Here is a 15,901-nt window from a genome sequence, read left to right on the forward strand (position 1 = left end):
CAAAACCCTAACTTTTCGAATTGGGTTTCTCTAGGAATTGCAGAGAATTATAGGACTGGAGATGTTTTATGAGTTTTTAGCTAAATTGTTCCCTGATTTTGTTGATGGATTTGGGCGATTTGGGGGTGGGACAGAGAGATTTGGGACAACTTTGTGGCTGCTAGGTTCTTCCTGCATTTGACAACTTTGTTTTTTTCTATTCTTTTTCTTTTCCAGTAATCATCAAACTGGGTTTGGGGGGGGGTGCAGAGAGATCTGCGAGAAAAAAAAAGATGATTTCACTTTTTTTTTTAAATTTTATTTTAAGTTTGATTTCTCTTATCCGGTATAATACCAAACACAGTATAAATAATACGGTCATTAATCCGATACTGCACCAAACGCCCGATTAATTTAGTCAATACTATCCAATGACTATTTATCTTATCCGATAGAAATAGTCAGTACAGTCCGAGTTGCCAAATGAAGCCCTAATGTCATATGAAAACGGTTGCAGGCAAGGCAGCAGGGAATTATATATGTATCAACTCACAAGGCAATAGAGGAACTTTCACTTTCTATTCTGTACACGGAAAGGAAAGCTAACGAATACACAAAAATAACATCCTCATTCCTTATCTACAGAGTCACAAAAACTAAACGAAGAGGGGGAGAAACAACTTTCAGCTGGTACAACTTTACAGTTGAGAACCGGATAATAACATCTCTTATGTTTTCATCAAATTTAGGGATTTGATAATGGTTTTGCATGACTTACAAGATTTCTGCCAACAGCAATATCGGTTGCCTCAGATCAACTTCTGGCATTACAGAAAACAAAAACCCGATTGCCCCTCGTTTACAATCTACCATTATGCATCTGTAATAACAGATAAAAATCAGAACTAGACTCATAAGTATCATGTTATGAAATCAGTACCTTCCACCTCCACTGTCCAAAACAAAAACATCGCAAGCTTCAGTCACGTATTAGTATTAAAGTAGGTTTAAAGGGGCAGATAGCACAACCTGTAAACTACTGAAGTAACCAAGAAGCACGACGAGAGCATAGTCTGTATAACTATAACGTTTTGCTAATTAACAAACTGACAGTCAGCAGTAAAATATGGTCACACCAATTTTACTATTGGGATAAACTAAGACATTATATCACCCATTACACCACTTCAATTTCAAAGAGTATAATCAAAATCGTCATGCCTTTTGGCAATTGGCAAAAGTTGAGGCAAGCCATACAAACGATTGTCCTATACTTCCATTAAAATTCTACTTGAATGTAAGTAATTTCAAAATTCAACAATAAGCATAAGTTTTAGTGAAACTTTGAGTTTACAGTTTACATATAAAATTTGTCAATCAAATATGACCAAACCATAGCTGTATGCCTTGAATCAATTTAAGTTTAATTCTAAAATTTGGCAATTGTTTAATCGATTTAAGTTTAAATGTGTGGGTGCATATATAGTCTTGTGCATGTGTAGATGCCTGTGAGTCCCAGGATACCAAATATAGAAGATTCATCACCCATCATTTAAATGGAGTGCAGGAAGAACAAGAAACAATGGAGTTTGAAAAAAGGAACAAGACAGTAAGACATGACCATTACCTCCATACTTCCATAAGGCTTTGTCAGCTCTGGGCACACTCAAATGGGTGCAAGCTTCCTTCAGCAAACTCATGCATTCGAAAATGCTCCAAAATTTCAGAACGGCTGTACCTACCATATATGGCATTAGTCAGTGGAAGAAGAGAGGATTCAAAGACAGGAAACCAACAGTGCATATATAACTGAAATGAAATCAAGAAATAGACTAGTTAGAAGATCTAAAATTCCGTGTGCACAATCATGGATTCATTTTTCCCAGCACATGCTCGTATTAAATTCAGAATTTAACGCATCATGTTGAGACTAAGTTTGGGGATTTCGGGTTAGACAAGTTTGTTATAATTATATTGTTATTGCAGAAGCACTTTCAGTCTTTGTAACAAATGGGATAATCATATAGAGTCGGACATTTTCACAAGTCTTACAGGATAGTCTCACGATTATGGCTTAATCTGCGCTGATTGGATTCCATGACTACCGAAATGTTAGCATTTTCTGGTCCCGCGGCTCCACCAGCCACAATAGATGGGACTGAGGCACTGGGGGTCCAAATCTAGAATAATGAACCAAAACAAATTAAACATAATTTTGTAATTCCAGACCACAGCCCACCCAAAAGAAAGAAAAGGGTTGACTTCATAATACCCACTTTTATTGTGTTGTCAATTCCACTAGTTGCCACAACACAATCAACCGGATGGCACTGTACACAGTTCACAACTGCAGAGAGAAACGTAAATATGTTAGTAAATAAAACTACTAAAGGAAGTTGGCAATCTCATTATTTTCCGTGGCAGGGGAAAACAATACCAGCTTCATCTCCTTGAAGCATTTTTATCAGTCTACCAGTTCGCTTCTCCCAGACAAACCATCTGCCATCATCACTTCCGCTAGCAACATATTCACCTGCAAATCAATATAGATAACAGTACGATCATGAAATATTTATGACAACAACCAGTCTGTTTGAAAATCAAACTTGTTCTTTTACTTGAGATAAATGGTATAACTGGTAAGTGCACACATAAGTTCCACTAAAATAAATAAACATAATCACCATTCGCACATGACAATGTCAGTATGCAGGGCATTAATGCAATTTTAATTATTTTGAAAAAATATTCTTTAAAGCAAGATGAATTACAAAAAAGACATGAAACTGACAAAATTATCAATGCGCCCAAGATCAGATCCCAAACACACAAATATAATTGAGGATATCATGTACATTTTTATGATGAGGCATTGAGGTAACTCTGCTATGTAGATTCATCTAAAGGAAGTAACCACACACTACCACAGCACATAAATATAGAAAAGATGCAGGTATTTGACCTTTAATACTATCATTCATTACCAAGAATGACCAAGTCCTAATAATATCAAGACTCAATAGCATTGTATTCTTAAGTAAGATCTACACCAAACAAATGTACCTCGCTGGCCAAGAAAGCTGGCCTGTTTTATGTCCGTTCCAACATTACAATGGCCAACATATCTCTGTTTCATATCAATAACTGCCTCAGGCTGAAATTTAAATTAAAAAAAAAAAACAAAGAAGAATGTATTAGATTAAAGAGATTTTATGGACGCTAAGGAAAAAAACAAAGAGGATCTAATTTGGTCCAGCACAAAGTTAATGCAATTCAACCAATAAAATAAAAGAATCAGTGCATGAAAAAAATGGACTTTTCTGAGCAAAGGGTGACAGACACCCTAGATTGATGACAGTCAAAAATGCACCTCAGACTTATTGTAAAAATAAAACAGAGAAAGAACAGAGAATATTAAGATAGAAATAAAACTAAACTAAGAACAACTTCCACTCTAATTTTATGTAGGCAATCCCATTCTCCAACATTTCCTCATATAATTGGAATCCTAAATAGTAAGACGCCAAGTTATCATAATTACATTTAAACATATAATTAACCTCTACATTAATTTTCTAAGCTTGTGCTTAAACCTAAAAAGAGAAATTGTCTTCTTGCATCCTTCATTAAAGGGTGTATGAAGACTTATCACAGAAAAGGGCAGAGAAAGAATCAGTGGCTGGGCAATGAATACCTAGAATGAGGTATAAAGTATAGAACAAATCACATAGAAGTCAACAACTTTTTTATACCATCCAACACAGTGAACCTATACTTGGACCAATTACACTAAAGATCAAAGAAGAAATCATAATCAATCCTCTACAAGTAAACAAAGTAGGAACACAATAAGATATAAATCAGCACAATAGCAAAAGATAATGCCAACAACACCATTGTATGTTATCAATCTGAAAACACCAAAGATTCACATCATAAGTATGAAAGCAACCTGATATGGTATTCTTTCATTTTGAGATGACGAAGAAGGGGATCCAGATGGGCCGTTTGCACCACCAACTTCTCTAGCAGAATCACTTCTTCGATGAATTCTCAAGTTTAAGCTTCCTTGTACAATGTTGGGCTCGATGTCATGCTCTTCATCACCTGAGATCGACGTTTCAAAGTCCAGCTCTAGTTCCTCATCATAATCAGAATCTTCTCTTTCAGATCTTGGACCATCTTGTGAAACATCACTATTACCCTCTGATCGGTAGAGTATGTCACTCAGAGATAGAACTCTTTCACCTCGAGGTTCAGACCTGGGTGCTCCATCATTTGGCTTACTATTTCTTTCAGATTCAGCTAGACATTAAAACAAACAATTACAACTGCATTACAATGAATCAATACAAAATATGCCATAAATTGATCTTTGCAAATCATGTTAATTCACAACGTATTCATTTTATAGGATATTTTTGGCTCAGTAATCCAACTACCATCACCGAAGTACATTGAATCTCTTAAGTCACTAATCCTATTATTAGTCCTCACAAAGTTAACTGAGTTGAACCAAGCAACGCAAAGAATCGCTCCTAAGTGCTGATCTAAGCTGCACACCGGCCCTCAAGTCGCCATCGATTTGTTCAATTACATGGCAAGAGTGTGCAGGATGTGAAATAGGGTGTGCAGAAATCAACTCACCCATTCACATTATTTTAGAATAAATGAAGAAATCAAGGTGTTAACTGTTAAGGATTTCTGTGAAGAAAACTACAACAGTTTTTATTTTGTCTATTTTGATTTTGCCAAATATGGTTTCCCCAAGTAACGACTAAAATTTATCTTTATGCTATGAAAAAGGATAGGAAAAAAATGTCAAATATACTTGGTACTCTCACATCGAGGTTTTGGAAGTTGGCATGTCAAAGACGCCATGTCAGTGCTAACTAGAGACACTCATGTATGCATCCACAAATTATACAATATATCGAATTTAAAAAATAAATAAAAAATACTATTGTCATTCCAGTATGCTGTAGTTATTAAAAAAAAACTGGAACAAGGCTAAGAGGGAAGCACGATGTTTTAGTCCTAGTCTACTTAAAATGGTCAAATCAACACTACTGTGCTGAATAAAATTAGAAGCTGATCAATTGAAAAACTATTTGGGGACCAGGGGAATGCACAAGACACAAAACACTGAAAATCACAAACCTGCAGCAAGATCCCTTTGTACACGCTCCAATCGTTCTGCTACTTGAGAATTTGATGGAGCTAAAGATTGGGCTGCGATAGCAAATTCCAGAGCTTCTTTATGTTTAGCCAACTGCAAGGAAATAGCAATTACCAACCAAAAAATGCTTAACAAACACAAAGACAGGTACAAGTTTATAATTTCATCGCATTTCCTTGTTTCAGTCATAAACGAATAAACAGTTCCTCAGTTAGGAGAAAAATTTAGGCCCTCAAGAGAACAACATAAGTGAATAGTCTACGACAGATTTCTTAAGTAAATTATAAATAAAAAAAGTTTAATAAAAAAATTAACAGTAATGGAGCAAATCAAGAAAGAAGTAATAAAACAAATGAAAGTTTAATTAAATTTATTCGATTATAAAAGAGTCACTTTGTAATACTAATATTAGTCTTAGTAAAAAAAAATCATCATAAACCCAAGCCAACAAAAGTTTAGAGTCTAAGAACCATGCCAATTATACCCCTTCTATGTTAAACATGTATAAGAAACTTTTCAAAGAAAGTATAACCACAGATTTAAAAACCAAGGGTTAATCTAGTATTTTATAATAATTAAACTCAACTTCTATCGACCCATTTCTCTCTACCACACCCTATTTTGTCTCCTGTGCAACTTTCAATATATTGCAGTAACTCCCATCACACTAGTGTTTATAAATATTGGTTATGTCACTCCAGTTCGCTCCCTTCCCCTCTCTCCAAATGAAAAAAAAATGATTTGGGAAATTGCACTTGCTGTCAAAGCATATTAGGGACCAATAATTTATTAGGTTAAATATTGAAAATCGGATTTATGATCCTGGCAAGGATATCCCGATTATATAGGAAAAGGCAACAAGTTTAAACACATTGTTCAAAAACAAAAGGTTCTGTTGCAATATTGCATCTTCTGGAACACATTAACTTGGTAAAAATTTGGTCCTCTTAATCTCAACCCGTCCTGTCCAACAGAAGACTATAACACGACTCTAGACGTAACAAAAGGAAAAAAAAAAGAAATTTGGCCAATTGGGAAAGTCAAGATGACTGCAGAGAAGATAGTAAAAGGAGGCTGGATTAGTCCCAACACTTAGTGACAGCAATGTATGACTAAACCAAAATCATAGTCAACAGCAGGAAGCACCACAGAATTTACCTGCGACAAAGCTTTGGACATATAGTAATGAGCTCTGTAAGAGGAGCTAATGAGCCTCCGAGCATTATAACAATCTCTTATAGCCATATGAACATCATTTTTCCACTTGCGCTGGAAAAAAAGAAAAAAAGAAAAAAAGAAAGAAAGAGTTAAGTGCCCTTCAACTAATGAATATGTTTCCAACCAAGTAACTTCACATGATAAAAAATACCTTAAGCAACAATGCCGCACGAATACAAAGGCAATCATGCTTTAGTGTAGGCCCAATATCACAACCGTTTCCATCCAACACCTCATTGCACGCTTCAATGCCATAAAAATAATCTGTCCCCTCCTCCAAGGCTCGCTCAGCAATTTCAATTAGATTCCTGCACTTCTCAAACTGAAACAACTATATTATATTAGATAAGCCACAAATGGATTTGCTAAAGAATACCAGCTACTACCAATTCCTTTCAGACAAAATAAAAATGACTAGGATGCAAGTACAACTAAATAAGAAAAGACGCACACCCTAGCAGCAACGTTGCCTCTTTTGGGAAGACCATTTCTGAACACATTGGATGCTGGTTGATGCAGTTCGACACCATTGAGTATAGGACTGAAGCTGGTTAGTTTCAAAACATCTCCAGAAGTATACTGCATAGCACTCTCACCAGCTGGAATTGCAAAACCAATATATATTGTTTAGCTGGAATGTACTAATATGATACAACCAGATGAAGAGAAAAATGACAAAATAACAAAGTGAGATCAGAAATTTTTATTGTCAACTTGTCATAAATAGTCCAAGCATAACTGGACGTTCATCTGAATCAATGATAAATTAACCAACAATATTTTTATCCTATAACTACAACTTTGCTACGTAAATCACATCATTTAACTGCATAAGCAAATTATTTTGAAGGATAATTAACATACCATGATTTACATTCATCAAATATACGTGCTCCCCACTATAACTAAGTAGAACCTCTTCTCCATCTGGACTAAATGCAACATGAGTCAAATGCAAGCTAGCACGTCCCTGAAAAGAAAAAAATACTTTCCTCAATATATATTTGATAAACCAATTGGTATATACATTAAACTTGGGCATACAAATCAAACATTCAAAACTTCCGTCAACAGTTTCTTCTTGCCCTCAGGTTGTATGTGGTGGGGGGAGATAATTAGGATAGCATGAAAACGTTTATCCTTCAAAAGTAAAAAGGAGTAAATAACAACTAAAAGAGTCAAAATGTTCAGGGGTCAGAGAAAAGAAGTTACAACTGAACACTAACAGTTTTCCAAATCATATCCACAAAAGCCCGAGCAAAAGTTCCACATAAATTTTTATGTTAAAAACTGTAACATCACTGACTGAAAATATAATCCATAAAAGAAAGTACAAGGCATCCAAAAGTTGTAGCAAATAGTTTGATGCTAGCACAACCAGCATATATTTTACCAAACAAAAACAGGAATCTGAGTTTTTATGAAGACAGGAAGCAGTTGAGTAATTAAGAACTTTGCACTAACACGTTCGGAGAGATGCATTGGACAAAAATAGTTAACACAAGGAGGTGGAGCTGTCCGTTTCCGACAGGATGTCAGTGGTGGCAGCATCCTTCTATCATATAAACGGGCAAATGCATCACTGCAAACATTCACGACAAGAATCAGTTCAAATTGAAGAGTGGCAGGGATGTTAACAAAGTCATTGCATTAAGAACCAACAACAACAAAATACCTCCCACCAACTAGGAGTAAATGAGGTCTAGTGGAACTGATATCACAAGATTTTAAAGAAAAATTTTGCTTGGGGGGATCAGCAAGTGACTTCTTTGCTCCACACCGCAAGTCAAGCTGCCATTAAGAATATATTTGAAAACAATGATTTCCAAAGTATTAGGACACACAGGTAAATAGAAAGCACCTAACGTTCCAGGCTGCAAAAGAATGGTATACTAACAAATCTACACAATTTTTTTGCTAAAGGCAATTTTAATGTGGACAGATAAAGCTCTCTGGTTACATCAAAGAGGTGAACTACAATTAAGATTCGAGCATATCTCGCAAAGGACAGAACTACAGCAATTAATTTGAAAATTGTACAATATTTAGTAATGACCACAAAACAGAGCGCACTTTTTCAATGATCAAGCTGTTGCCCACTAATTGGGCTCTTTGACTCAGACTTGCCCCAAATAAGATTCCTTAATTTAGGCTTCCCATGTGAGTCTCAATGGAGAAAATTCATCAATACTGTATTGTAAATACATTTTGAGAGTATTAGAAAGAGAGAAAAAAAAACAAATACTCACTGACATGAAGATTTTAAATAGTAGTTCATCAACCCAGACATATTACCAATCAATCATGGACGTGGCACATTTGAGAAACAACCTCACAATCAAAAGAACAATTTCACATTCCTACTCTGGTGACAGGTAAAGATAGCTACTATCATGTATTGAAAATATGGAAATAAGGTTTAGTTTTTACACAAATAATATATACACATAATACTAAGTCCTATTTTGCAGTAAGTGATGATTGATGAAACTTGCATTATTTTTCATAGTTACAAGGACACATCAGGAGTTTATACATATCCATTCGTCGCAAATTTGTAATACCAAGTAGTATAGATAAAGTTGGATTCTACAGCTTGTCAATGGCTTTATTTACTGGTCGAGTATCAATTCAAGATGAAATTCCTTAAGAACATTAACCTTCATTATTATAACTTCCTTTTCTGTGGATGCTTGACAAGATGCTAAGGAATAATTTACATCTAAAAGTTTGATGAAATTGTCACAAAATAATGAAGTGTCATATTTCCTTGACAACATTAGTTGGATATTCATTTTCAAGAAATCATCACCATAGTAAAATGTTATATGGAGCATGATCAACTAACGACACAAAACTAATGATTTTTATTTCTTACAAAATAAAAAGAAAAAAGCTAATGAATTTTATATCACGGAATGAATTTTTAACAAATTTAATTTGTTGATGCAATCTTGGATTTAATTCTTCTGATGATGACCAATTATCAAATTTAAGCCACTTCGATGTAGCCTTATTCCAGTAAGAAGGTTTGATTTCTAATATAAAAATGTCAAAATTTCCTAATTCTAATATAATATATATGGAATGTTAGTTATTAGAATGACCGAAAATTTGGCATATGAAGTGAGCATGACCAGAGCGTTAATCTAACTGTTGAAATTCAATAAAAAAAAGTCCTACAGAAACCTATTGAGGGCACAAAAAATATAATGCATGCCTTCTAAACTATCATAGAAAACCAATAGGTGTTTTCATCTCCAAATTTAATAGTCCGGTTTTCTTATACTTTATATTTTCCACCCTCTGTCCTGATACTCGCACTTTTGACTTGCTATTACTTTTTTTATTCATGCAAATAAACCCCAGTTTAACATTCCCTAATCCCATTCAGAGTTCCATCTAATTTTACTATCTGAGTTTACAACATGACAAGTTGATGTTTTCATGTTAAATTAGATGAACTAAGATCTAATTAACATAATTACTTACCAAAACATTGCGACATTCTTGATTAGTGGATCCAGCAGGTGGGCAAGAAGTGCCCTCTCGGAAGTCATGCTGTCTCAAAGTTCCATCTTCACTTGCACTCCATACCACATTGGGATTTCCAACTTCAACCTGCCATAAGAGGCAGGCGGAAACTATGAGACAAATTCGATACTCATAAAACCAAGAACAACCCAAAACATAATTTTCTTTTCTTGTGTCAATATAGATACTACACAAAAATTTGACGTGAAATTTCTGTACAATCTGGAATCTTACAGCTAACTTTTTTACTCTTCTACTATGGCATTGATACACAGCTGATGGAGAAATAGTATTATCATCAGTTCCTCTCCCACTTAAACGAGACAAATTAAATAATCGAACCTGCAAAAAGATAAGTTTAAATTATGTTCAGTATTTAAAGTCTAGGCATAGAGTGTTCACATTCACAGTTTATAAATGTTTAAACATTACTTCTGCATCTCCAGCTCCAGAGACCACAAGCTCATCAGAAGTTTCAGGGACAAATTTTGTACAAAATATGTTCGCACTGTGCCCAGTCTCTATAGAATGCAAAAGCTTCCGACTAGAGTAGCTCCAGATATTTATCTGCAGAATATGGAGGCATTAACAACTTGGTCATGATGCAATACATATACAGCTGCATTTCACTAATATACATCTTCACTTTCCCTTTAAGAAGAGTTACCAAGCTTTTGACTTCAACAACAAAAGCCTATTCCAATGGAAAAGAATGCTTAACTTCTCTTCAAGCACCATATATCCCATCCATATTTCATCTTTGCAGAAGTAGTGACATAGGGAGCAATGTATGCAATGTTAAAACAATTCTCAATGAAGAAATACATGTGATCCACCAGATATATTATCTCAATGGAATTTAACACATGTATCCAAGTCACTAGGATGATTCTGCATCATAACTAGGTAGAATAATATTGGACACCATGCTAATATCATATTCCGTAAAATTTTACAATCCCCTTCATGTATGGTGGTTCTATCCCTGTGCTAACTATAAATCATTTGGGAAATGTTATAAGTAATATCATGGAATTAAGTAGTTAACATACCCGTGTGTCATCTGATCCAGACATTAAAAGCGAGCCATTCGAATTCCAAGCAATGGAATTAACACAACCTTGATGCCCCTGTAGAGAGAGCGAATCATAAAATGATAATTATAGAAATGTAAACATATTTATAAATAAAACATCACCAATTTCTAACTCAGTGGATTTTTTTTCACAAATTACATCAAAGAAGAAAAGCAAACATAGGAAATAAGCTAAAAGATAAACTATGACAAGTCTCTTCAAATTGAATATGCAACAGCCAAATTTTTGTACTTCCAAACCATAGCTCCGCACCGAAAGCTCAACAACAGAAATCATACTATGTACCAAAGAAATTTAAGTACCAATCAGAGTTCCACAGTTGTTCATGCACGTAAATGCAAAGAATGAAGTTTCAACAAAATGACACACCACAGTCTACACTATTTCCATGTGTTTAAACTTTAAAACATTTATGGCACGATATCTCTCATGCTGAAAGTGCATCGGGGGACAATGTGATATGATGAACCTCTCAGTAAGACGACTAGGTGCTCTGAATCGTACAAACTGAAAAATCATGACTTCAGCCCATGTGCAGAAGTTTGGCTGTCAGTTGTCAACCCTCCCCCTCCCCTCCCTCCCCCCCCCCCCCCCCCCCCAAAAAAAAAAACACCACACACAACACTCCTAAGTTCAGTAGGCTGCCTGGTGCCATTACAGTCTCAAACTCATCCCGAGACAATTAAAGTGAGTCTCTTAAGCAGAGTACAATTGAGGTAGTGTCTCGCCCAATTAGCAGTTCAATTCAACCTAGTCCATAAACCAAAATCCTGAAAGAAAAATTGATCATATTTCAAATGAAGTGGAGTTACAGTTGTTTAACTAGTTTGTGGTTGAATCGTGTTCCCTCTAACTGTTAATACACAAGTAACAGCTGAAGAACCAGAATGGATAATTACAACTAACAAATTTCAATTGCCTTAGAGCATCTCCAAAGGAGTTAGCAAAAAGTTTTTTTAAAAGTGTCATTTGCTAACTCATTTGGTACTTTTATGCTACTTTAAACATGTGTCTCTTCAACGAACTCTTCAAATTTGATCTTTCACTTTAAAATATTAATATATTAACTTTATTTTATCTTGTGAGCACAAACTTTAGTTCTAAACTCTTGACTAAACAATAATTTTAACTAAATATATTGCGGAACCCAATTTGAAGTAGCAATTGATCTTTTACAAGGTGAGTAGCTAATTCTTTCAATTTGCTAATTGGGTTGCTACCCCCGTTGGAGATGCGTTTTTCCTACGGGACATTGCAAATTAGACTTTGCTACCCAATTGCTAACTCCCTTGGAGATGTTCTTAGATCATCACATATTTCACCTCATATCACAAGAATTCACATTTACTACAAACTAGGGCAGAAGAAAACATTAACCGCAAAAGAAATGAAATGCCGAAAATAAAACCGAAGCGAACAAACCTCCAATTCTCTTTCCTGAGAAAGCCTTCGCACCAACGACGAGTGCATCTGCAACCTGTGATTGGCATCCTGCAAACAGCACGCAAAATCATTCACCCAATCTTCACAAAAACAAGAAAATCCATGCGAATTGCGAGCCGAAATTTCCAAAACGCGAAAGAGGGAAAGAGGAAGAACATACGTGCCGAACATCGACGTATCGTCTCGCAATCAAGTCGTGGATGTTGCCGTCGTGAAAAGGGACGCCTTCCATTGAAGAGAGAAGAGCCGAAAACCCGAAACCAAAAACCGAAACGCGATCGTGTACCAGTCCGATGATCTTCAGTAAGCTGCTTGCAGAAGAAGAAGCGCTTCTTGATTCTCCTCCTCGTCCAATTTCTAATGTTTCCTACACAATTTATTTTATTTTATTAATTTATGTCCTTATATATTTTCTAATGTTTTTTATATTATTATTGTCTAGAAGATTACAGCATGATGCTGTCGTTTGGGAGTGAGATCGACGGCCGTGAAACGTCTGGGGGATGTTTAACCGCCGTTGATCTCCTTTCTATTGGCGGTGATTGATATGGTTGAAACTGGACACGTGGGACCCGCCGTATCGTCATGTATTGTTTTGAAGCGCTAAGTGTGGTCAGGGATACGGCATGTCGTTTCCGTGAGTTCTGGTTTCTGGACCCATTGACCCAACGCGGCAAGGCTTATGCTGTGTTGGAAACTCGGAGGATGGACCGTTCACAGGAGATTTGGATTTTAAGTAAAGAGGTTATGAATTTGAGATTCTACGAATTAGATACCCGTCATCTTTTTTGTATACCTGCGAGTTACGGGCATTAAAATTTGAGACTTAATGAGGTTAATCTTTTGTTGTATTTGCAAATCGCCCAACCTATTCGAGAGATGAGAGCTGTGAGCTGCCAAAATGAGGAAGAGAGGGGAAAAAAAAAATATATATACATATATATATATATATATTTTAAATATTTTGTTTCCACATGGCGCAAAGTTGGCTCCACATCATTAAAAATTAGGATTTTGTCACGTCATCACTTAACGATTTATTTAACATAATTTTTAATGGGGGTAGCATATTGCAACAAAATGTAAACTCCTTGTATGATATTCCAACGTTTTAAAGATGATATATGAGGTTGCAAAAATGTAATTTAACATTTTTTTTTCTTTAATAATGTTTAAGTGTCTTTGATTTTTATTTTTTATTTTTTATTTTGGTCAAAGGTAAGTTTTATTACCAACAATAAAAAATTACACAACAAAGGCCCAAATATAAGTAAGCACAAAGCAAAAGCGAACCTTCCAAGCTAAACAACAAGAGGCCAAACAATGTTGAAGCCCAAAACTAGAAACAAATTGAAAGAAAAATCGTGAATTCTGCTACCACCGTTGCTACAACACTACATCTCGATCAGTCACCAATTGAAAGAAGCCAGTGGGATTGCCACGAGTGACACTGATAACAAACGCAAGCAGAGAGAAGGTGGTGGTGTGGACACCCGAGCCTGTGTGAAGACTGAAATTCTTCATACATTTTGTCGGTAAATGTCTTGGTAGAAGATATGATTTCTTAAAATTGAGGTTTATTCATTTTTAACTACGTACATAACAAGAAATTTTCTTACCTGTCTAATTTCTAATGATTAACCGAAACAAATTTCGGTGAAGGGTAATTGCAGATCGATTTGAGATGTGATAAATGAAGGACGGAGGCAAGTACGAGGGGTGGAGAAATAAGTGTATGACAAGACAATGTCAGAATTGTGGATAAGGAACATGGGGATGGGATAACAAGGGTTAGAAGAAAGAGAAGGTCAAACCTGAAGGCATAGTCTAGTAAGATCTACGGCTATTAGGGTTGAAGAACAAGGTAGATCGGAAGGGAAACCATTCACACCACTGTGAGTTTAAAAACTCTCACAAAGAGAGAGAGTCTCTCACACGCAGAGAAGGTAGATGCCTTTGATTTTTAAGTATTTGGTTTCTTTTACATTTATGTATTGTTTTTAAATTTTACGTATTTTAGTATAAAATAGTAGTTTAATTAACAATACATTGTAGTTGAATGTGTAAGTAATGTACTATAGTATTTCTTAGGATGCTAAAAGGTAATAAAATATTGAGAGGAATAAAATGTAGTCCCATGAACATTATTGTCCGTCAATATTCCTTGAAAATTATCTTTTTGTGTTGTATTTAAGAACGTTGGCAAAATATAACCAAACCATTAGAGATGGCCTTAGACGTGTTAGTTTGAATTGTTGTGCTTTGAAGACAAAATAAATTGCTGGTGCTTAGGGGTGGGCACGGGCCCAAATTTTGAGGAACCGCACCTTACCCGGCTCGTTTGAAACAAGCTAGGTCCACGGGCCCAATATCGTTGACATCGCCAGAGCTCACCGGATTCTGCAGAGAAGATCTAGAAATTGTCCAGGGTTAGAATCAACTCTATTCCTTCACCAAATTAAATCAAAACCCTCCAGAAATGATGGAAATATTCTATTACATTCAATCCAAGAAGACTTGGGTTGAAATTGGTTTCGGACTCGACGAAACTCAGCCGGAGTCCATGATTGGTTTCTGAAAAAATGCTCGTAGGCATTCAGGGGTTAAGAATCCCAATTCCCACTTAAATTTCACTCAAAATTCATGTAAGAGTCTAGAAACTTACCAACAAGCTCATAATTTTTATAATGGGGGTTTAAATCCGTCTCTAAGTCGCCATAATTTGGACAAGTCTCCTAGCTGAATTTTGGAGAAATTAACAATGATGAAATAAGGGTTAAAACCCTCAAATTTCATAGCAAATCCCAACATACATCACTACATAACTCAACCATATACAAATTGGTACGGATTTGGACGAATGACTCATCAAAATTCAATAAGTTGGCCTAGGGTTCTCAGGCTCGAGAGTTTACTACTGTCGCAGCTTCAAATCTTCCATGCAAGCACACAACATGATCTTCAAGCCACCCAAACACTGATTTTGGTGGTTCCGATTTGAATATGGCCAAGAAAATGATGGTTGTGGGTGATGGTTTCTCAGTAGAAATAAGAGAGTTTTGCAAAGTGAAGGTTAGAGAGAGAAGGAAATTCAAAAAACGAGGGAGAGAAATCAGACCGAGAAAGTGATAGAATCATAGATGGTAGAGATTTAATAAGGTAGGAAATCAACGGTCCGGGTCGAGGGCCCGTTTTCTCCAATTTTTAGAACCACGCCGCCCAGTTATATACTTGGACCCGTCCCGCCCCGCCCCGTTTTGTATTTATTATTTTTGGACTTGCCCTGTACCACTCCTACTTGTGCTATGCTATGAGAATGAGTAGTTATAAAATAATATAGTAAAGTGTTGGTAAACTATACTTGTAAAAATGTTTATAGCAAAAAAAAAAAAAAAAAAAAAAAAAAAAAAAAAAAAAAACAGTGTTATAGTATTTGGTAAATTTTTATGTA

General features: G+C 35.6%; 1 protein-coding gene and 1 long non-coding RNA gene across 5 annotated transcripts; one reads left to right on the top strand and one right to left on the bottom strand.

Annotated features, from left to right (window-relative positions):
* Nucleotides 1-490: 490 nt before the first annotated feature.
* Nucleotides 491-12,848, bottom strand: LOC103401966 (protein ALTERED SEED GERMINATION 2). 4 transcript variants are annotated; one of them, XM_070813571.1, is made up of 20 exons: nucleotides 12,611-12,848; nucleotides 12,430-12,498; nucleotides 10,963-11,040; nucleotides 10,343-10,477; nucleotides 10,145-10,252; nucleotides 9,869-9,997; nucleotides 8,052-8,167; nucleotides 7,841-7,958; nucleotides 7,241-7,346; nucleotides 6,830-6,975; nucleotides 6,528-6,698; nucleotides 6,317-6,427; nucleotides 5,140-5,251; nucleotides 3,932-4,284; nucleotides 3,043-3,133; nucleotides 2,417-2,512; nucleotides 2,256-2,326; nucleotides 2,032-2,159; nucleotides 1,607-1,711; nucleotides 491-859 (listed from the first exon to the last, which is right to left on the bottom strand). In XM_070813571.1, the coding sequence occupies exons 1-19, from the start codon at nucleotides 12,680-12,682 to the stop codon at nucleotides 1,630-1,632; spliced, it is 2,292 nt and encodes a 763-aa protein (XP_070669672.1). In that variant the 5' UTR covers nucleotides 12,683-12,848; the 3' UTR covers nucleotides 491-859; nucleotides 1,607-1,629. The 4 variants fall into 4 exon arrangements, 2 of the variants coding, with proteins under 2 accessions (XP_070669672.1, XP_070669671.1); XM_070813570.1 differs by having other exon boundaries at nucleotides 1,607-1,717; nucleotides 12,611-12,841; XR_011576009.1 differs by lacking the exon at nucleotides 2,032-2,159 and having other exon boundaries at nucleotides 12,611-12,841.
* A 900-nt stretch (nucleotides 12,849-13,748) lies between these two features.
* On the top strand, nucleotides 13,749-14,624 carry LOC139192229 (uncharacterized). The gene is made up of 2 exons (XR_011576220.1): nucleotides 13,749-13,985; nucleotides 14,113-14,624. It is a non-coding gene; the product is annotated as an uncharacterized lncRNA (long non-coding RNA).
* Nucleotides 14,625-15,901: the final 1,277 nt, after the last annotated feature.

The sequence above is a fragment of the Malus domestica genome, chromosome 15 (assembly GCF_042453785.1).
Source record: "Malus domestica chromosome 15, GDT2T_hap1".
NCBI lineage: Eukaryota > Viridiplantae > Streptophyta > Magnoliopsida > Rosales > Rosaceae > Malus > Malus domestica.

Excerpts from the sequence above, each read along its gene's own strand:
- LOC103401966 (XM_070813570.1), bottom strand. The coding sequence starts at position 12,682 with ATGGAAGGCGTCCCTTTTCACGACGGCAACATCCACGACTTGATTGCG. Across the intron at positions 7,347-7,840 it reads CAATGCATCTCTCCGAACGT|GGACGTGCTAGCTTGCATTT; the intron begins GTTAGTGCAAAG and ends TTTTCTTTTCAG. Across the intron at positions 4,285-5,139 it reads ACAAAGGGATCTTGCTGCAG|CTGAATCTGAAAGAAATAGT; the intron begins GTTTGTGATTTT and ends TTTAATGTCTAG.